This window comes from Odontomachus brunneus, unplaced genomic scaffold (genome assembly GCF_010583005.1).
Source record: "Odontomachus brunneus isolate Ranch 3 - 2012 unplaced genomic scaffold, Obru_v1 Obru_scaffold_159, whole genome shotgun sequence".
In the NCBI taxonomy this organism is placed as follows: domain Eukaryota; kingdom Metazoa; phylum Arthropoda; class Insecta; order Hymenoptera; family Formicidae; genus Odontomachus; species Odontomachus brunneus.
The window spans coordinates 20,196-42,366 of NW_022639609.1; the positions used below are offsets into that span (position 1 = coordinate 20,196).

Consider the following 22,171-nt stretch of genomic DNA (forward strand, 5'->3'; position numbering starts at 1 on the left):
ATGTTGCATTAACTGACAGCTCAAAATTTAAATTTATATAAATTTTTTTTGTTTTCGTCACATATTGAGCAATGCTCCAATTTATTTTTGCGTGTACTTTTGTTGTGTAAAAGCGCTTGTACTTCCATGCAAGCAACTAGACGTAAACTTTGCAGAAAAAAGTCAATGTTTTTTTTCATGTCCGGCATCCCCTTGAAGTTTAAAAATTCGTAATTAGCCACCTAGTCTTCTGGACTGAATATCTCGAGAACGGTGTGTCACTGCAACGTAAAAAGCACCATTTCATTTTCAGCTTGTCCAGATCTATTTACTTCCTCTCCTATTCGATCCCAAATTCAATCGCGCCATTTTGGGGAACATGCACCGCTGGGACTTGGCTGGGCTCTTTGATCAGAATTCCATACCAAAACAATAGCCATCTGTCACTTTGTGCCGGCACTTTGATAACATAATCAAATATAACAGATTCTATGTTGGTTTTACTACCTTTCTGTCATCAATAATTTGTAGCAGACTCTGTTCAAAAATTTTTTGCGCAGGTTTGGCATCTGGATTTGTATTTTGCCGATAATCAAATATAAAAGTGTTATAAGTTCAAAACTTTATTTCAATTCTTCGTTTACTGTGGTTGGTCATTTTACACTAAGATATGAAAAATAAATACGCTATGATTAAACGCAGTTATTATTTTCTATCTTGACAAGTGACGCAGAATTTTTCTGTTAAAATTATACGGAATATTGAAGAAAACAGACACATCATGAAAACAATTTCATTTTAATTATAGAAGTACATAAAATACATAACACAAAAAATTAGCGTTGTTATTCTATCTGTTGGATGCATTTGCGCCCTGAGTGAAGAAGGGCATTGTTCCCGGCATGAACATTCGTAATAGTGCTGTTATCGACGTCGTCCGAATAATCCGAATGTCTTGATAGGTTTCAAGACATTCGGTTTCGTTCGAATTTAACATTATTTGGATATCCGATTATTCGGATAGCGAATAAATATAATACTTTAAATGATGGCTATAACCAGCATTTAAAGGGAAATTCGAATCCTCTAAAATATTCGAATAATCAAAGAACTTGGGAATTCGAATTCCCTAAAGTATTCGAATAATTAAAGAATCAAATCCGAATTTGGAGCAAGTTAGCAGTAAGTTCGACCCGAAACATATTTACAGCAACTTAGATCCTTTTCGAAAATTTCAATCAATAAATCAATACTTTTTTTTAACTACAATTTAATGACTCAACTTGGGTCAGAATTTGGGTTATTTTAATAGAATATTGAGATTTTAAGTTTTTGGATATCCGAATAAAAAATTCCAGTATTTGGCGAAGGCCTGTTCTCGACCATTCCTGTCAATGTCTTCACCAAATTAAGTTTTGAAAAGATAATTCTACGTTATTGCGAATGTTCGTCCCAGAAGGAACGTAGTTCCAGTCTTGTGAAGATCTTGAAGGAGAAACTTCTTCTTCTACACGATCTTCGAATGCATATTCCATTTCTTAGATTACTTTGTTTCTCAGTTTTCCCAAACTTTCAATTTCAGTTTCGAGTACATCTCCGCGCTAAAATATACAATTATAAGATATACAATAAACAATGCTATAAACATAGAGCGTAATTGTTAGTTAGAAATACAATAGTTAGTCAGAATACAATTAGTCAGAAAGTTTAGAAGTTTTTCATTTGACAGTTCTTAATTTTTGAGCCGCAAATTCAATTCTATTAAATTTAAAGCAAATTATTTATCAACTACAAGTAATTGCATTGTGAAGTGCAACGATATATAATTCATAGACTAGTTAACATTTATTATATAGGATGTCCGGTAAAGAGAAGAACTGTGGTGTACAGATATATTAGATTAAACAGAACAAAAAGTTTTTTCATTTTGCGAAACAACCACGTAAAATTGTGAGTTATTAATTAAAGAAGATTTGTGAATAATCACGCATCATATGATGAGTTGCGACGATGACTTCTGCCGTTGTATGTTTGTATATCAAGTCAAACTAAAGAAAAATCCTCTACTATTTTCCAAATGACCACGTATATATGTTTAGTTATTAGAAAAAAGAAGATTAGTGTACAGTTATGCATATTAATGTACCAATCTTTTCTTTAGTTAATAATTAAACATCTACGTGGTTATTTGAAAAATGATAGAGAACTTTTTTGTTCAATTTGATCTAATATACAAGTATATAGCGGCAGACGTCGGCATCACAACTCTTTACTGTATGGCGTGTAATCATTTACGAATCTTCGTTGATTAATAACTCAAAATTTTATATGCTTGTTCGCAAAATGATAAAGAAATTTTTTGTTCTGTTTGATCTAATTTATCTGTGCACTGCGGTTTCTTCGTGAGTTACTGGACATCCTGTATATGACGTCGTTTGTTGAAAACTAAACCGAACTTTTTGACTAAAAAAACCTGATATATTATAATATTATTTTATTAAAAAAATTATATAGGGTGCGGAAAAAGGTTATGTCATAATTTTGCAAAGTGATAGTACAGGTCAAGGTGAACAGAAAAGATCCTATAAACATAGGTTCGAAAATGCCTAGTTTGCAAGATACGGCCGTACAAAATGAAACCTGTGTTGGTGAGATAGCGCGAGATGTTGGTGGATCAACTGGTTTATGGGGAATGGGTGACCTTTACAAAAAGTGCTCAACGTGTGAACCATCGCCTGATCTTTGTTTACAATGTCACACGTTCCCGCGTGTTCTGGGAATAAACACAGATATGAGTCCATGTTTACCCAGGACGGCGTACCTTGACGTACAAGTGCAGAACGTTTTCCGATGAGTGATAAAAACGGTTAATCGCCTGTTTAGTAATGTTTGCAGACATGCATTTGGTGTATAGAGAGGTCTGTTGTAACGCAACCATGTAGTCTTTTGAGCGGCGCTGTCGCTTGTGTGTAGAAGTTAATGGCTCACACGTTGAGCACCTCTTGTAAAGATCACCCGTTCCCCATAAACCAGTTGATCCACCAACATCTCGCGTTATCTCACCAACATAGATTTCATTTTTGTATGGCGCATATCTCGCAACTAGGCACTTTTGAACCTATGTTCATAGGACCTTTTCTGTTCACTTTGACCTGTATTATTATCTTGCAAAGTTATGACATAACTTTTTTCCGCACCCTGTATATCAAATATATAAACAGCATTTATTTTACAGGTGTATGTACACACTATTATTATATAACTATGATGATAATAGATATACCTGCAGGAACTCCGGTGGGTTGCGTGTGTATCCCACACCGGCAGGAGTGCCGGTAAGGATTACATCGCCTGGCAGTAACGTCATAAATCTGAAAGTTTTCAGTCAATTAATACACGGTTACATCTGTTTTTTTCTATCGATTTATGAAAGCAAATATACGAACTGCGAAATATAAGAGACTATATCATTGGGTTTGAAGATAAGTTCACTGGTATTGCCGTCCTGTTTCAAATTGCCGTTTACCCATGTCTTCACGGATAAATTGTGGACATCGCAGATCGCCTCCTTGGTGACGACCGCCGGACCCAGAGGACAAAACGTGTCCATTCCTTTGCCAAGGAGGAACTGCCCACCGTTACGTTTACCTTTCTGCCAATCCCGCGCCGTCACGTCTTGAGCCACCGTGTATCCAAAGATGCAGTCCTCGACGTCATTGCTGTCACGACTTTTGCATGTTTTGCCGATAACTATCGCCAGTTCGGCCTCCCAATCGACCTTCTGTGAACCCAAGTATTACATATGCAAGCTTCAGTCACACGGTCGAGCGCGCGATTTGCGGGACATCCAGTATACGACGCCGTTATCGCCTTCTACTAGACGACTGTTGGGAAACTGCATAACGAAACAGCGAAACGTGCCAATATAATTTATACCGCTAATCGGTATGCAAGCTGCAGACTTCGGAAAACTGTCTGTGAATGAATTGTAGAACAGCGCGTATTCATGTCTGTCGGAATAGGACGAAAACGTCGGTTGTGACGTCGGTTCGCGGCGAACTAAAAATACATAATCAGGCGATTTCCCCTCCCCCCTCTTCTCCTTCCCTCTTCGTGTCGATAAGTGACTCCACGTGTTCCGTGGTAACCTCGACTTACGTCGGAAATTTGCGGCAGCTGAATGTTGTCGCATGGCCCGATGATGTTGCTGGGGAATTTGCTAAAGATTATAGGACTCTCCGGGATCGGTAGACCTTGCTCCTGACAATGACCGCTATAGTTGAGACCGATACAGGCGAGCTTGTCCATGCGCGTGACCGGTGCGAGGAAATTCACGTCGGCCTCGGGTATGATGCTCCGTCCTTCGGCGACTATTCTGTAACCATCGCGTTAGACTCAGCATTCTGCGAAATAAACTTTATTGATTACGTAATCGGAGTCAATGCACGCATCGCACACGCGAGAGGTCTGGTTAGACATCTTTTTTTTCTTGTTCTTCTTCTTCCTTTTTTTTTACGTCTACTGTGAAGAAGGTGCGTGATGAAGCTTCGCGGTGTCGAAGTAGATAAGAAGAGAGTCAAATGTAGTCGTACAGCAGAGGATAAGAGGAGGTTGAGGATAGGTCGTTATCACATTTGCACAATTGGCTTGTGTGCTTTGTTATGCAAATATGTTGTTTATTGTCGCACGAACGACCGTGTCTGATAGCATGCAATTTTGCGTGTTTCAGCACATAGAAAAGTCGTTTTGAAATGGTAAGCGCGTAATGTAGCGAGCTAATTACACTTTTAATCTGTTGCCGATAATTCCGTATCGCCAATCGATGCGGATAAACCCGTTCTTATATTCGTCACAAGCTGCTGCTTGTGATTAGCTAATCGCATCGTACGTGTGACTAACTAATCGCATGTGTAGCCTCTTACGATATATTTTTCTTCACGGACGTCGAATTATATAACAGATGTATCATGAGGCTTTCAATGTTGCGAAATACGACGAGAGAAATGTGTACGGACGATTTCTTTGACATGACTAAGATAATTTCGGTATGTTTTATGCATAACGAAACTCGTTTGACTTTTCTTTAGTAAATTTCTTTAGACAATTTTTTTCTTTAGAAAATTCTTTTAGTAAATATAAGATATTCAATTCTTTTAACAATCGGGTGAGTGTTGGTTTGGGAAATGTTTATTGTAATTTCGTGAAGCGTTATTTCTGATTCTGAGTGACTTGACGACAATAACGTGATCTTCTCTTACGTCCCACTCTCTTCTCTCTCTCTCTCTCTCTCTCTCTCTCTCTCTCTCTCTCTCTCTCTCTCGTTCTTCGATTTATCTCACTACTTTCGATCCTTCTCGCGTCCATAATCCGCCTACAAATCCGTTACGTTAATACACTTTATCATAGTACAGAAAAGTATGATATAATCTTAAAACATCAAGGTTTCTACAATTTTAAAGAAGTGGAAATAACAGTTTTTACACAATTTATCAAGTTATTATAACACACAAACAATACAAGGCACAAAGCATACGTTTACAGATAGACGTTCATAAAAACCGAATGAACAATACAAAAAATTTACAAAACTTCACATACCTATCGTATACAAAATGGAAACTTTTATGTAAATACATTTGTAGAGTCATCACACTTGTAATTCAGATGTATAATGTGCCATAATGAATGAAAGCGATATCGCATAAATGAATGTTACGTTAATACACGAATGAGTTAACATTTTTATCGCATATTCCATTACATTTGTCAATTGGTAAATGTATTATCAACCACTAAATCATCAAACCAAGTTAGAAAAATGTAAATAGCAATAATTATTCATTTGTTTAAAAAAAAACACATCTTATGTGTACATGTAAAAATAATGTCGTGCCATTTACCGAACAATGTATTTAAATTTTCAGCTGAACTAAAGCAGCTTGAAAGTTTGCCAATTGGCAGCGAGACAAGGTGCCCGCTTGAGTTAGTGTCAACAACTGTGTCTGATTGAGTTGGTTGCAGTGATAAGATTCGATTATTGAATCTCGCGCAAGACGAAAAGATGCAGTGAGATATAATAGGCAGAAGTATGAAAAATTTAGCATATGCAGACAACAAGATAACAATTAACAATTACTAAAATAGCGTTTGCAAGATTGAATTGAGAACGATGAGAGCCGAATAACAGGAAACATGCAACAATTTATAAAACGCTACGTGATGACGTAAAACGCAGCAATTTTCTACTAATGAAACTAATTTAAGGACACACATATATATGTTTGTACGTTTATCACATATGTGAGGTTTTTCAATCAACGGATCTCCCAGAAAAAAGAAACGTAGACCGTCAGTAATATCCTTGAATAAGTCCTTGAATAATGTTATTTAAAGTTAGTCTTGTCAGTAAAGTGTTTGTTTGTAAATTGCTTGGCCAGCAGAACTTGTCAGATAAATGTTTGTCACATTAAATAATTGCAACGTAATTGCGAATAGAATATTTCTTATATTTGACAACGCGCGATAAAAGCAATGATTAAAATATCATCGTTGCATAAACCACCGTCGCGATCTACTGGTTACATCGCGGAAAAAGAACATTCCCGTCACGTACGAAGATGACAATTGTTCTCGTGTAAACGTTTTTTTTTACGCCGGTGATAAATACCGTGCAGGAAATATTAACATAAATTACCTGTTGAGGGACGATTACTCAACATACGAAGAACATATAGCATTCTAGTATTTTAGACGCATTTTTTTAAACTTCCACGAACTCCATTATAGAAAAAAAATATACATATATGTATATATATTCAGAATTCATTTAAATACTTGTTAAACAAGAGTGGGACTTTTGTGTAGGAATTAATTGTGAATTGTGTGACATCGATAAGATTATCGGTGATTTATAGTCGAGTGAATCCGTTTGATGTTTGTCGAAGGTGTGGCTCGGTGCTAACGCTAAAAGCGATTGCACGCATCACACACACACGTGTGTGCAGGTGTGAGCAAATACAAGAAAAATCGAGAGGGAAGAAAAATGGGGGAAAAAATAACTACTTTTTCACACGAATGGAATACCGAAAACACCAACCTCTCCACTGCCTTCCTTAGGTCGATATCGTCTTCCCTGGTGAAACAAATGTTCACAATAAAATCGGATAATCTATGCTTTTTTTTTACTATACCACTCACGTAAAATATTGTTAGACTACACAAGTGTTGAGCATTAATCGATGAAAATTTTCTTTGACTAGAACAATCAGTAAATCAGTAATCAAAATTAATCATACTTTATATGTGTAATTATGAGTAATTTAATCGATTGGTGAAATTGACCAATGTATAATCAATCATATCAAAGTTTGACTAATTAATGTCATTAATCGGTGAAATTAATTGTAATTTCATATATGACGATTTCTTAGTTTTCATTATTGATTTGCCGATTATTTTAGTAAAAAGGTTCTAATAAATTAATTTTCAACTCTGTTCAACATTAATTTTATTGAATTATAAATAAATTTTTTCTCAGACAACAGATTCTACAAGACTCTACATGATTAAAGACTTCAAGATGTCAAAAAAATTCTTATTTCAATATTATTTTTTTTAAACATAGTTCAATATTGGACATTAATCAATGAAAACTTTTTTTAACTAGGATAATCAGCAAATCAATAATAAAAATTAATAAAATTTTATATATTATTATTACGAGTAATTTAATTAACTGATGAAATCGATTAGTGTAAATAATATAATTGATCATGTATAATTGATCAGTGTATAATTGATCATGAAAGTTTGATTAACAATTAATAATTAATTTTAATTTTGATTAAATTGTCATTTTGTGTATAAAGATTGGTTAATTCTGATTATAGATTTGCCAATTATTTTAGTCCAAGAAAATTTTAATCGATTAATGATTCACACTGGACTATACTACGTAAATTTCAAGATTATTTTTCTAGCAAAAAAATCTCGCAAAGTAAAAAAATCAAAGATATATTTCATCCCAAACTCAACATGTATTTCACCCTTTTTAAAGCTAAGATGAATGAAATCTTGTGAAAAAGAATATAACATTGCGAAATTTAGGTGGAACATATTCTCTCGATTTTCTTGATTAATATCATTAATATCTTAAATTTTGTTAACAAGACCTTGACACATTATAGACTCAGACGTACTACATGTCATAATGCAAAATTGATACAAGTCATAATAAAAGTAATCATACAAAATAATACACTGATGGTTATTACGGATCACGGAATCACGCGCGCGCACGGAATTATGGAATCACAAGATAAATGTTTTCGCATTATGATCTTAGGCATATGTACATTATAACAGAGGATTAACGCGTCAAGAAAAAGTGATCATATAAAAAGAGAGCATGATACCTGTTTATAATTATTATAAAATAAATATTTTTGCAACGATTATATAGCTTTTTTCAACGATTATCTCGTCGTTATCGTCTACACGTATTTTACAATAATACAAATCGACTCGTGCAATTACGATTAACTGAGACGGAAACAGCGATAAAAGCGAAGCTAAGATAACTGTTAGAATCGCTTCATTTCTATCACTTTTGTCTACCTCTTGGCCTTTTTGAGAAGATCATCGCCGCCTTCCAGAAATTTTTTCAGAGTGTTCGGGATTCGCGAGTCAACCGCTGACACGGCGATGATATCGCCTCCTTGCTTCAGCTGCACACCGAGGTGCTGTGGACCTCCATTCTTGAATGTGAATTGAACAAACCTGTGAAAAATCGATACTGTTATAGATTATATTCGCTATAGTTATGTTATAATCGCTGCTAGACATAATAATCGGGTTTCTCTCTACGTCGCATGCGATCTGACTTTCTAAATATAGCATATTTCCTTTTTTATCAATTCACGTTTGTCACGGAAGTGTAGCGACTAGTGAAACGTAATAAAACATAGTTCTTAAAAATATTTAATAATCTCAACTTTGTAGAAATAATTTAACAAAAATCTCTTGCAATATTATCTGTGAATTTAAAAGTTTTCAAATAGTTGTTGGTACTCTTTTCTAGATGGTACAAAATGTCTTAAAATCATCCAGAACGGGTCTATGATACCCTGAGAAGTGTCTTAAAACGTTCTAGACACACATAGAGCAAATTCAGGATTGTATTATCTAAGTTCTATATATTTATTTGTTTTTATTGAATAAGACTTCAATGAATACTAACAGAAACATTATTTCTGAGTAACATTAATGTTATTTCGTTTTCAGTTATGTAAGTGTAATAGAACACATGTATGTAGCAATAGCACATATCATTGAGTAGGAAATTATAATACTGATATGTTATAAATAATTGGAATTATAACAATTGTTATAATATGTAGATTATAACATATTATATATATATATATATATATAATAACAATTATATAATTATATACAACTATAATTATAATTATAATAATATAATTATAATTATAATAATTATAATTATATAATTATAATTATAATAATTATAATTATATAATTATAATTATAATAATTATAATATATATAGGATAACTATAATAATAATATAATTATAATATAATAGGAAGACATATGTTTGCTGTCAACTAACAGTATTTACTAAGAATATAAATAGAAAAAATATTAAAAGGTTTTCACCGCAAGCCGGAGAAGTTTGACGACTTCTCTAATGTTTTTGCATATGTAATATATATAATTCTTAGCTTTGTAAAATATGTTGATCGTTGTCCATCACGAAAGTCAACGAAAGTCTATTTCGAAATCAGTTCGAGTTAACGTAATGATATGTTTGAAATGAGTCATAATCTTCCGTTCCGACTTATTATTATAGATTAGTACCAGAGAACTGACGACTTTGAATACACGATAATCTCGATAGATCATAATGACATTTTTATATTTCGCCATTTTGGGCGAACAAACGCAAAGGCGAAGATCGCATTTATCGTTATCTACTTCCAGGAATTTGAGAATCAGAGATAGCGGAAAGATAAATCTACATTGCCACCAACAATTAATAACGTTAATTTATCCACACTTCGAATGTCCCACACTTACCGCAGTCATACTTGGCATAAATATAAAAGTACTGACCTTCGCGTGAGAAGAAGGCAGGTAAATTATTGAATCGCGGAAATGGCAGAACAGAACCACATATAGACGCGTTCAGAAATTCTACTCGTTAGGTAGAATAAGGTTAAATTTGATTGAAGGCTGATTTTTTCAATCTCTTGATACAGTGTCTAGTTTGAAACAAACACAGACGTATGATTTAATTTAACTGTTAGTATACTTATCAAGAGATTGGAAAAATTGGCCTTGAATTAAAAAGTACCCAGAGTAACCACAAAGTCAAATGATTTTCGGAACGTATACGAACCGCGTTCCGATATTCATTGCCAATACTGAAAATCTATAGTATATGTAATATGAATTATAGATTTTCAGTATTCGCAATGAATGTCGAAACTCAGTCATAATGAGTTAAAATAGATCAACAACGGCAGAACAAAAGACCCTGTATATTTACACATGCATAGATCGAATCTGTGTAATCTGTAAGAGAACAGAATATTATTTGCATTTCATGGATAAACTGTCTTTTCAAATAGAACTAATATTCCTAAAGCAAAATATTCACATTCAAATCGCTAAATTCTATTTTTAATCTAAGTAAGAAAGAATAAAACTGAGAATAAAACTTCTATATTAAAAATTAATTAAATATGAGTGATTATAATGTATTATTGAAGACAATCTCAAAGAATAAAAAAAATTGCCCATCGAGAGTCAGTCAATCAATAGATTATTATTTCGTATTAAATTTCTGTTTTCTAAGCGACACGGGGTGTGACGACCTTTAATTGGAATGGAAATAAATCCCACCCAGACAGCACTATCTAAAATTGGGACAAAAGATGTCTTTATGACGTCATTAAGACGTCTTTGAGATGACTTAAAGATGTGTCCCGACATTTGAAAGATGACTTAAAGCAGTCTTAAAGACATCTTATGTCTCAGTTTTGGACATATATGTTGAGCATGGTTTGTATTGGTGCACTTGTGTTTTGCGCCAAAATAAAATAGGTTACTCCGTCGAGCCATAAAAATGGATCGAAATAGTTGAAGAAGATTATTCTGGGTAACACACTCCAATGTTCTAACGTGACGTTTCATAACGTAGAATGTCAATTTTAACTGTCTTTTTATCACTGGATTAGTGTACATTCGCGGACTACAAAGAGAGAGGTATACAGTTGAGACTTAGCTGAAGAAAGAGGGGAAGAGAACTAGTAGAAGCTATATAGTGCCGCCAGTTCAGTAATAGAAAGCAAACTTTTTGCCTGGGACACTTTCTGAACGCCGGTGGAGTAATATTTTTAACTCGAAGTAGCAGTTTTGGGCCTGTATTCTTGAAATAGTTGTGTATATGTAAGTTTCATTGCGCAGCTATTATGATACGATTATATACGATTATGATACAATTATACATGTGTAAAATAAAACTGACATATATGTAAAAATTTCAAGAATATGGGCCGCACCCTTGACGTGTATTTAAACACGGAATACATCCTTTTTACACAAGTACCGTTTTCTTATATGAGTGTCCTATGTAAGATTGTTTAGCTCGAGAATTCGAAAAGCGTCCCAGACAGCACAATGTCTAAAAGTGGGACATAAGACGTCTTTAAGACGTCTTTAAGTTGTCTTTAAGACAAGTTTATAAAGTATTGTCTTAAAGATGTCTTAAAGTTGCCTTAAAGACGTCTTATGACTCGATTTTGGACATTTGTGCTGGAGTACTTTGCGTTTAAATACGCTTAAAAAATGCGTTGGACGCACCCTATATGAGGTTTGTTTTTTTAGCTAAACTGTCTGAATTGGTGCACACTGATGTAATAATTTAGGCTGGTATTCATAGTCTGATCTTATATTTAAGATTATCTTAAGTACTGTTTTAAGATGAACCATGTCATGAACCAATTACAGAGCCGTCTAATCGCATCTTAAGACCAGGTAGAACCAGGTAGAACAGGTTGCCTATTGGTTAACGTTTTTAAATTAACTTTTGAAACGTATCTATAAGTCAATGTCAATAATTCGTCTCCTTTAATGTGACATCAATTAAATAACAATTTACAGTTGGTTAATAGCTAGTTCATTTATGCATCTTATAGTTATCATTTAGTATATATTTAATTTGTATCCATGTACCAACTTGATACTTTTATATCTAAATGATATCTTTTTGGATATTAAAAGTTATCTTTCGGGCGGACATTAGATAATCTTTTCAGTAAACAGAAACTTAACTTTTATATCGAAAATAAAGTTATCCTGACTTAATTTTATATAGTAAAAAAATTTTATATAGTAAAAAAAAGTGGAATATTTTAAGATAACGTTGGTCTACTTGGGACATTACTTAAGACGGTCTTGAAATGAGATTCGACTATGAATACCGACCATAGAGTGAGAACAAATATATTTTGTTTCATTCTAACTTATTGCAGCAGTCTGCACTAGTTCAGGCAGTTCAGCTGGAAAGAGCAGACCTGTAATGTTAGCATACGTGACAGATTAAAAATTGGAATGCCGCGGAATCGGACCGTACGTTGTAAAGTTGATAGAAGGGGTCGTATTCTTGACGCGCATTCAAACGTTAAGTACATACACCTTTCTGATTCTCTAGTTAGCAACCTTATACGGTGACGGCCTGTATAAGTAGAACTTGGAATAAAAAGGGCATACTTAGCGCTCGAAATGCGTCAAGAATGCGGCCTCAGATTCACGACTTCATTCCGTTGTCAAGAGCACTTATCGCTCAAGAATTCAACGGTTGAGATGATATCAATAAGGGTACCTGTTTCTTATTACAGCCCTGAGGCCGGGCGGCTCACCTCATATCGAGCGCACTGCTTACGGAGAAATTCCTGCCGACTATATTGGCGGTGAAATGGCTACTGTTCTCGCTCTTTTTACACGAATTCCTGAACGCCAAGCAGGCTCTACCGAGCAAGCGTAATCTTCCGCGATAAGGCATCGTTATTGACGTCGATGGGGCGAGATTTGCGACGACACGCGACAATAAAAATCCAGATACTGATTACAACGGCGCCGCGCGACAGACACTCACCTCGCGAAGGACGACACACGACTAGAGACATTGGCGCCTCTTTCGCCAATGTCGCGCGCGGTGGGGAAGCTTATATTTGTGACCCGTTATTGGAAGAACGATCCCCCTTTTGAGGTATTGAACAATCGATGCAATTTGAAATGGATTGAGGGAAAGATTCCAAGTAGAACAATGTTAAAGTATTCCATTTTACTATATAAAATTAAGTCAGGATAACTTTATTTTCGGTAAAAAAGTTAAGTTTCTGTTTAGTGAAAAGATTATCTAATGTCCGCCCGAAAGATAACTTTTAAAATCCAAAAAGATATCATTTAGATATAAAAGTATCAAGTTGGTATATGGATACAAATTAAATATATACCAAATGATAACTATAAGATGCATAAATGAACTAACTATTAATCAACTGTAAATTGTTATTTAATTAATGTCATATTAATAGAGACGAATTATTGACATTGACTTGTTATCTTATAGATACGTTCTAAAAGTTAATTTCAAAAACGTTAACCAATAGGCAACCTGTTCTACTTGGGATACGAAGAGGTATTTCTCGAATTGTGAAACGGACGTTTCGTCTCACGAAATGTAAAATGATATTCTGTTACTTCGACATACAGGTAAAATTATCTGTTAACGAAAAATTAGGACATCTTGCGGAGATGCTTGTAGATCGAACATGTCCTTGATTGTCCAAATTTTATATTGTTTGTAAACTCGTGTAAATAAACCTTGGCAATTGATTATTATTAAAATTAGTACTATGGATAATTATGCTTGATTTAAAGTATATGTAAAGTGAGTTACTAGAAACTGCCTTTTGAGCATCTTCATAAATATTGATTTTACACAGAAATGTTTAAGAAATGAAAATTAAGTAATTTTGAAGGAGATATATTTTGGTCGTCTTAGTTCTTTTTTTTAAACAGAAGTACCAAAAATTTTTGAAGATTGTCTCAAGTTTTTTAAACAGAATATTCTATTTTTAATCAGCTGTAATTGTAAAGGATGAAAAGATAAATCCAACAATCTATAACCTTGACTATAGAGTAATCTTTAAATGGATAAAAATTCAGAGAGAGACAGAAATAATAAGTAAATAGGCAGTAAAAGTAATTTGGAAAATTATTACTTTTATTACCTACTTACTGTCTTCTTGCTTTTCTAATTGTTTTACAACATAAACTATGTAGATAATGTGATCTATGGATGTGTCATTTTAAAGAATACATGATTTGCTTAAAAAATGTAATTAAGAAAAACTTATGTACGCGTCTTCGCAAAATAATTACGAAATATTTTATAATATATATATGGAACAGTATATTTGATACAGTAGATTAAGTTTGATTAAATAAGAAAATACAATTTTTTCATACAGGTGATTTTATTTTAATGTTTCTTTAGTTGAAACATGTTAAGTGAAATTGCTTCTAATTTTATCAATATACATAGTAAATTAAGGTAATGGTTTTCTTCTGGTGATATAGAATTCTTCTCGTTCGTGATAAGGATTGTATGGATCATCGACGTAAAAATGTCGTCTGTGCCAGAATGGGGCTACCATTTTGTCCAATAGCGTAGACTGTGTAGCATTACAGAATACATGTTCTCGCAATCTCTTCTTCCTGGCTGATGATTTACGCCACAGACGCTTACTACGACCTGCCTTTGTTCTAATCCATATACCCCTATAAAGTTTCATTTATTTTCCATTTAAATTTCTAGTATTTATCTGTATGCAATGTTGTCAATTAGAATTACTTGTTATATCCAGTAATTTGTAAAATCACTACAATGTACTTAATATAATCTTAAAATACTACCAGTCCAGTCTATAGAAACGTTTTATAACTGCCTTTACAGTTCTTCTTTTTCCATTTCTCATAGAGAATTTGATTAGTGTCCTTACTGGTATATTGATAGGCTCTATTGGCACAGGTAGATAATTCTTAGTCATATGGCTGAAACATATTATTGATTATTTACATAAATTAATATATATTTCAGGATTATTGTGATTATGATTCTAAGATAGATTTCAAGATTATACCTATCAGGATTGCTTACATGGATTGTATATATAATTTTTTCCATGTAAACAGTTTAAACTATACAGAAGAGATTGTAAATTATATTATAAAACACAAAAAAGAATAATTAAATTATGAGATAGTTATACTGTATCTTTTTTAATTATTAACTATAAATGTACTGTTTTAAAAAAAGATGTCAAATTGTATGAAATTAGCATGTTATTATGCGATACATTGGTAGATTTACATCTAAGAATGCAGCCAGGAAATTCTGTGGACATTAACTTGTTTAGAAAACGTTTATAAATACACATCAGATTTTAAAAGTTAAAGAAATATCAATTTTTCTTAATTACTTTTCGAGCAAGTTATGTATTCTTTAAATGATATCGATAGATTACTCATTATCTATATTAATGACATTTCACACATAGTTTACATTGTCTATATACACATAGACATAAAGTATTATAATTTAAATACCCAATCCTGACATATTTCATCACCAATAATAGCAATATTTTACTTCAATAGTGTTTTGTGTTGCTCTGGCCCAACTGTGGTCCATTTTTGGACGATAGCTGATAGTGCTCCAAACCCTCTACATTGTACATAATTAGTAACAGAATTACACGTAGGAACAATAGGCTTAGTCACATTTGCACTCACTGCTCTTGCTGCGATACCTAAAACAACAGCAGAAAATCAATCATGGATCTTTACCTCCAATGTAAACTCGTGAAAAGTGAACATTATCTGGCTTGGAGGCATTGAACTTTGACTTTTCACGAGTTTACATTAAAAGAAAAGATTTACAATCAGTCTCGAGGACACTCAGTTGCGGGACAAGATATTTTTGTCATCGAAAAGTCATTTTTGTTATTCGAATTTCTCTTTTAACGCCATTCGATTCTACACAAATCACTCGAATCATCTGTCCATATATAGCAATGACATAAAATTAATTTGAAATTCCCAGCGATTCTCGAAACTCTCGCAAGCTGCAAACTTCAAGCCGAAAATCGCGTTTAAAGGCGCGCTTCCGTCCGGATTCCGGGCCGTTTCTCCTGTCCATCATGGAGGGCTGCCGCGACGAACATAACCTCCGCAGTCCAAGGTTCTCGCCTTTTCGCCGCGACGAAACGCGGAATCACGACAATTATGATTCGCCGCGAAATCGCGCCGTGATAGTTCCTCGCGATGCGCTCGCCGAAGACGGAGCCGACCTCGAGACATACACAAACCCACCTCGCAGCGCTGCGCCCACCACACGCAGCATTCTTCTATTCGCGCAGTTCCGTCTGGTCGGCGACCAGCTGTTTGTACCGTCGTTCCCTTTTTCCCGCTGGCTGCCTGACCGGCCACTCGAAGGATGTTCCGAATTGGGTTAAAATTTCCGTACAACGGTCTAAGTCGGGTACGTAGAGCAAACGAAAGGGAGTTGCGGGTTTTGCTCGCGATCGTCCGCGCTGTGCTTGCGGAAGATACGAGCCAGGTCGCTGAGAAAGAGCGCCGTCCGCGAGACGAGACGGTCGCACTGTGTCACACGTTGTCCTCGACTGCTTTTGCGGCGACGTCTGCTCCGTCGGTTCCTTCCTCCGTCGGCTGACGCACGTTGACGCGGGCTCGACGGAGAAGGCGGGAGCACCAGGCGTCATGACTACGACGCCGATCTCAGGGATTTCCAGTGAGAATATTCGGCCGCGGGCGACGTCTCGGCTCACGGCTTCGTGCGTGTGACAAAGATGGCTCGATTTTGAGAGCTTACATAATTCCAGGAGTTCTGACCATCATCGTTGCTCTCTTACAGATAAAAAAACACGGCTGCTCCAGGTTGCACTTGACGGCCAGGTACTATGAGACGCGATCGCACATTAAATGCGAGCCGGATGGTAGGTGAGTATCCGGAGAAGAGTTTGTTTTGACAGTCTTTGCCATGCTGTGTGTTGTTAGGAGTATTAATGCATAGAGGATGCTTGAAAGAATAATATCTTGTTATGTATGAACTTCGAAATGCAGTGAAAGTGAATGATTAGTGAAGTGATTGGTGGGTATTTTCAGTGTAAAGTTTCGTGATTTTTATGGCAGGCTGGAAAGGTTATGTCTGTGATGAGGTGGCTCCTAAAAAAAGAGGCAGTAGTAATTTTACCAGTGACACACTGTCTGTCATATTTCTACTTTTGCTATTACTTATTACCTTTATGTACTGCTTCTTTCTATTGCTAGAAACTAAGAGGTTATGGTCAGTTAGATCATCTGTAATTGCAAGGACTATCGATTTAACAGGCTAATTTTATAAAACCTTTTATATTAGCCTTATTATCCTTTTTTTCAGGTTGTGCAAGGATGTCAGACTTATATCCAGACTCAGTGCACCTAAGTATTCAACTGCATCGCCGAAAAGGTACGCAGAATAAAATCATGAAAATATTTGCCATACTACTTACTGAACAAATATATGTTGCTGCTATTTGTTTGTTGCATAATATATCATTTCTTCTGGTTGTACATTATCCAACAAAAATTTTGATTTGCTTCAATGTATAAATGTTCTGACAGTGAGAAGAGCAAAGGGTCTGGAACGTTGCTAACTCTAGGAGCTGTAACGATAAGTACTCTAGGAATATTAACATACGCGAAAACCAACCCAGAATTTCGCGCTAGTCTCGAAGGATGGGTTCCTGGCACAGACAAAGCTATTCGAGTCATCTTTCTAGAGGATTCCAGCTATTTCAACTTCATTTTAACGTTCTTCGCGACATTGAAGCAGACGTAAGGAGATCAATTGTATATACTATTACTCATGGTTGCTAATCAGTATCTTCAAAGTATGCATATTTTTTGCAGGATAACGGATATGTTTGTCAAAGAGGAACCAAAACCAGGTCAGGAAAGACTAAATTGTGTAAAATTTACTGATTACATACGTGAGTCCCAATCCATATCTCCTACCTCATCTAATTTAACCTGTATCTAATCATATTTTACCCTTTAATACTTATATCCTCTTATATCATTTATTATATGTAGAGCATAATTATTAAATAGTATTAAAGCAGAGAAAAATTTAATCAATAAGCAATCCATACACACACATTTTATCTCATATGTATCTGATCATGTATTTTATCTTTTGATACTTTTATCTTTTCCATGACTTTTTATAAAGAGAACCTAATTATTTATTAAATGGTACTGGAGCATAGTTAATTAATGAATAGTAATAGAGGATAATTAATTATTGAACGTTTTTTGATATCCCTAATAACCTTGATCACTTATTTGTATATATTGTAGCACCCAAACCAGTTTTCAAGCCATTAGTTGAGAAAAAGGAAACACCTATTAACCAGAATTATACCGAGATTCGTGTTAGTAAAGAGAAGGGCGAGAAAGTAGACGTTGGTATGTTGTGTATTCTTATCACTTTATGTGTGAAGATTTTACGAAAGATAATTGAGTTTATATTTTTTGTTACAGTGGTTGAGAAACCAGCACTGCCTTCCAAAAATGTACCCAAAGAGTTGATGCCGCAAAATCTCGTTGATTTAGAAACTTCTTGTGGCGAGGCCGCTTCTAAAGCCATTGCAGCCTACCACAAGGCAACATGCGCAGTCGAGGAGTACAATCGCGACGTTGTCAAGGTGGTCGAAAGCACCGGCAGTGCAATAAGCGGCGTCGTTTGGCAAAGGTGATCTTCGTTATGCTTACGTAATCGTTTCACGCTTCATTTCTGTATCGATTATGTAATTGGGTTTGCGGCTGTTGTACAGGCTAAAGGATGTGACGGAGAAGAAGAAGGAGGCGGTGCGACAAGCGGAGGAGCGTGCGAAAGATGCATTCGATTTGCTCAAGCGCATGTACAACTTAATCGACGAGCCAATACTGGATGCGCCCGCCCATATGAAAACTGCTGCCAGACGAAACGTCAGAAAGATTCTGGACGATGTGGACGAGGCCAAGAGAAAGTACAACGAGGAGGTGCGTAGCGGTAACATCACGGAGCGCTATTGGCAGCAGGTCAAGACGGCGCGGGAAAACTTCAACGAAGAATTGCAAATTCTGTTCCCTAGTATAAATATCCACGAAAAGAAGCTGTCCGTCAACGAGGAAGCGTTCGATTTATTCGTTCTGCATATGTATCACAAAGTCAACAACCTGCAGAAGGAATTGGAGAAACTAAGGGTGCGTTGTTAGCGTTATTTATCTCACCGCTATTTCATAATATACAATTTTATATACCCGAAACTCATTCAAGCCACGTGATTCTCGTCTGAAACTGATACAATGTGTTTTTATAAAAACTATTATTTGCAGACAGTCAACGAAAGTAAAATAAAATCGGCATTAAGAACGTCCAGTGAAGGTGCAGATGAAGAAAAGTTGGAAGCGTTAGTCTGTCTCGCGGTGAACCAAGAGAAGCTCACTCTCCAAGAAGATCACGAGAAAATGGTAAAATAAAAACATTCAATTCTACTCACACCCAATTATCAATCCTCCTTTGTCATTGAGGTTCTAGAAAAATGTGGTTTTATTTGCGACCAATGACGGTTGTTTACAGTTTAGTTGTCAAGTTCTTTTAGTAGGCAAGAAGTTTAACTATAGTGCTGGTCGCATGAAAGATCAGGTTTTTTTCTGAAACGTCAATGACTAAAAAGATACTAATAATTAGATGTTTTACCCGACATTGAGAAAAAATACTAGAAATTTATAGGATATGAAGTTTATTGGCAGAATAAATTTTATTTTACAGAAATAAACTTTATATCACAGAAATAAATCTTATATTCCACAAATGAATTTTTAAGTAATTTTTCTTACAGTATGTAAGACATTTTTTCTCTCTTTATATATTTATGTCTGAACTTTGTTATACATTGAGAAAAAGAATACTTCAACATTTATTTATGGCAGATAAAGTTTATTCACAGAAATAAACTTTACATAAATAAATTTTATATCCCACAAATAAATTTTCAAGTATTTTTTCTCTCAAACACAATGTAGAACATTTTTCTCTCTTTTAATGTCTGAAATTGCAAATTATATGCTAGGAAAAAAAATACTTGAAAATTTATTTGTGTGAGACATAAAGTTTATTCACAGAGAATTAAATTTTAATTCACATAAATAGATCACATAGATAGATATATCCTATAAATACATTTCAAAGAAATTTTTTTTATCGATATAGGCATGGCTTGTGTTGCTTTTTGCGAGTTAAAAATGCGTATGCTTTCAAATTCGTTTTAATTCGTGGGCATATAAGGACGCGTTATTTTGTTTCACGGTATCGCATCGATGCTTTTGCCGTTACATTCGATTGCAGCGTTGCATTCGTAATTCGTTTATAATGTTCGTTTATAATAAAACACCATTGCGACGAAAGAAAAAAAAGCTTGCAATATACTCGGATATGATGCAGATAGGTTCAAAACGCGTTATTTGAGCGTATGAAGAATGTGAATCATACGTCGAATGTATATGCGTGCTTTTACGCGCCTGTGCTCTTTTACTCTCTCTCCTTCCATATCGAGCAAATGCGAATGGATGCGAGCGTTAGCGCCATTATTAATGTTGCTCTAGTGTTGATACGAGTGGTGCGGCGTACATTCATGCGTCGTGAAATCCAGCTCTGTCATTATGCCGCGTTCGTAGCAGCACGAATTAAAGAGGGATAGCGTGGGATCTTTTTATATTGTTCGATTATTCGTTGCGTGACGATAATTGCGCCAAAGGCGAAAGACGTCTGACGTTCTCGGGGGAAAATGGCATTTTGCGGCGAAAATAATTGAGAAGAGATGGTTTTAAAAGTGGTGCTTGTGGACGCGGTGACGGAAAATGGGGGTGGGTGGAGAGGGAGAAGGGAATGCTTAAAAATCAGAAGGTGAAAGAATAGAGCAATCGCGATGATAAAGCGGACCTTCATTAAAAAGCGTCGGGAAATAGCAAAAGAAGACGGTAACAACGGGTCATTCGAATTATGGCTGCTTACATCGTTCTTTAGTGCTTTTTAAGACCTGTCGGGCCGAATAGGTCGAGCATAAAATGATATTCGAACGCCGTTTCATAAAAGAATAAGTACATTTTATAAAATTTCGCCGCTAACGTATTTCTTCTCTCTTTCTTTCTTTCTCTCTCTCTCTCTCTCTCTCTTTCTCTCTCTCTCTCTCTCACACACACATACACACTCTCTCACTCTCACTCTCTCTTAGACTGCCGGAAAAACCACTTTTGTGGCTCTGCATAAATCTCAAAATTCTGCACCATGCGTATATTACTTATGTAGAAAAATTTTTGAGAAAGAAAATCACTTTTTTAATGAAAAAATGCCGGGAGCCTAAAGATTAATGATCCTTATTTTTCTCAAATACCTTTTTTGTTATTCATGTGGGCAACCATTCGCGAATTCAGTGAGATTCTAGTTAGAAATCTGAGCTAAGCTGCATATAGAAAAATACACACTACATTCAAGTTAATGTTATTTGTTTCAAGTATTTCGTAAAAATGTATATATCCGCAAACGTACTATAAATGCATCATAACTATCAAATTTATCCAAGATAAATTCTAAACTCTAGTAAGTTTAGCATATCAAAATTTTCTAAAATTTATGATGTATGTATTTATGATGTGTGTATACGGAGAAAATATTATAGTAGAATTTACGTTAAAACTATCTTCCTTTTACAAAAACATTGTTTAAAAAACAATGTTTTTTTTTTTTTAAAGCAGGACTATACTGAAATTCTAGTATTAAGTATTGTAAAAATAGTACATTTGATGATCTATCGAATATATGATGCAAAACATTCAAGTAATTACAATAATTTTTTATTAATATATCCGTAAATCTGTTGAGTTTAATATAAGTATCAAATTTACTCGTTTATCAAATTTATTCGAAATACAATGTTTAATATTAAAATTACAATCTTCATTAAACTTACTCTAACTACATTCTGCATTCTAG

At 34.9% G+C, this 22,171-nt stretch overlaps 3 protein-coding genes across 4 annotated transcripts in view; 1 reads left to right on the forward strand and 2 right to left on the reverse strand.

The window, feature by feature from the left end:
- Positions 1-758: 758 nt before the first annotated feature.
- LOC116850901 (fumarylacetoacetate hydrolase domain-containing protein 2A) lies at positions 759-13,198 on the reverse strand. 2 transcript variants are annotated; one of them, XM_032829721.1, is made up of 7 exons: positions 12,927-13,198; positions 8,596-8,757; positions 7,076-7,111; positions 4,138-4,354; positions 3,426-3,760; positions 3,263-3,350; positions 759-1,580 (listed from the first exon to the last, which is right to left on the reverse strand). In XM_032829721.1, the coding sequence occupies exons 1-7, from the start codon at positions 13,067-13,069 to the stop codon at positions 1,518-1,520; spliced, it is 1,044 nt and encodes a 347-aa protein (XP_032685612.1). In that variant the 5' UTR covers positions 13,070-13,198; the 3' UTR covers positions 759-1,517. The 2 variants fall into 2 exon arrangements, with proteins under 2 accessions (XP_032685612.1, XP_032685614.1); XM_032829723.1 differs by lacking the exon at positions 7,076-7,111 and having other exon boundaries at positions 12,927-13,196.
- Positions 13,199-14,530: 1,332 nt separating this feature from the next.
- Positions 14,531-16,580, reverse strand: LOC116850893 (39S ribosomal protein L35, mitochondrial). The gene is made up of 4 exons (XM_032829710.1): positions 16,447-16,580; positions 15,725-15,884; positions 14,989-15,126; positions 14,531-14,853 (listed from the first exon to the last, which is right to left on the reverse strand). The coding sequence occupies exons 1-4, from the start codon at positions 16,475-16,477 to the stop codon at positions 14,622-14,624; spliced, it is 561 nt and encodes a 186-aa protein (XP_032685601.1). The 5' UTR covers positions 16,478-16,580; the 3' UTR covers positions 14,531-14,621.
- LOC116850892 (MICOS complex subunit Mic60) overlaps positions 16,470-22,171 on the forward strand; it is a 110,476-nt gene continuing 104,774 nt past the window's right edge. Inside the window, exons 1-9 of the mRNA XM_032829709.1 lie at positions 16,470-16,615; positions 17,009-17,094; positions 17,534-17,602; positions 17,758-17,970; positions 18,046-18,083; positions 18,496-18,603; positions 18,679-18,889; positions 18,972-19,383; positions 19,516-19,650. Of these exons, the coding sequence (XP_032685600.1) occupies positions 16,571-16,615; positions 17,009-17,094; positions 17,534-17,602; positions 17,758-17,970; positions 18,046-18,083; positions 18,496-18,603; positions 18,679-18,889; positions 18,972-19,383; positions 19,516-19,650 (1,317 nt within the window). The 5' untranslated portion in view covers positions 16,470-16,570. The remainder of the gene's footprint in view (positions 16,616-17,008; positions 17,095-17,533; positions 17,603-17,757; positions 17,971-18,045; positions 18,084-18,495; positions 18,604-18,678; positions 18,890-18,971; positions 19,384-19,515; positions 19,651-22,171) is intronic.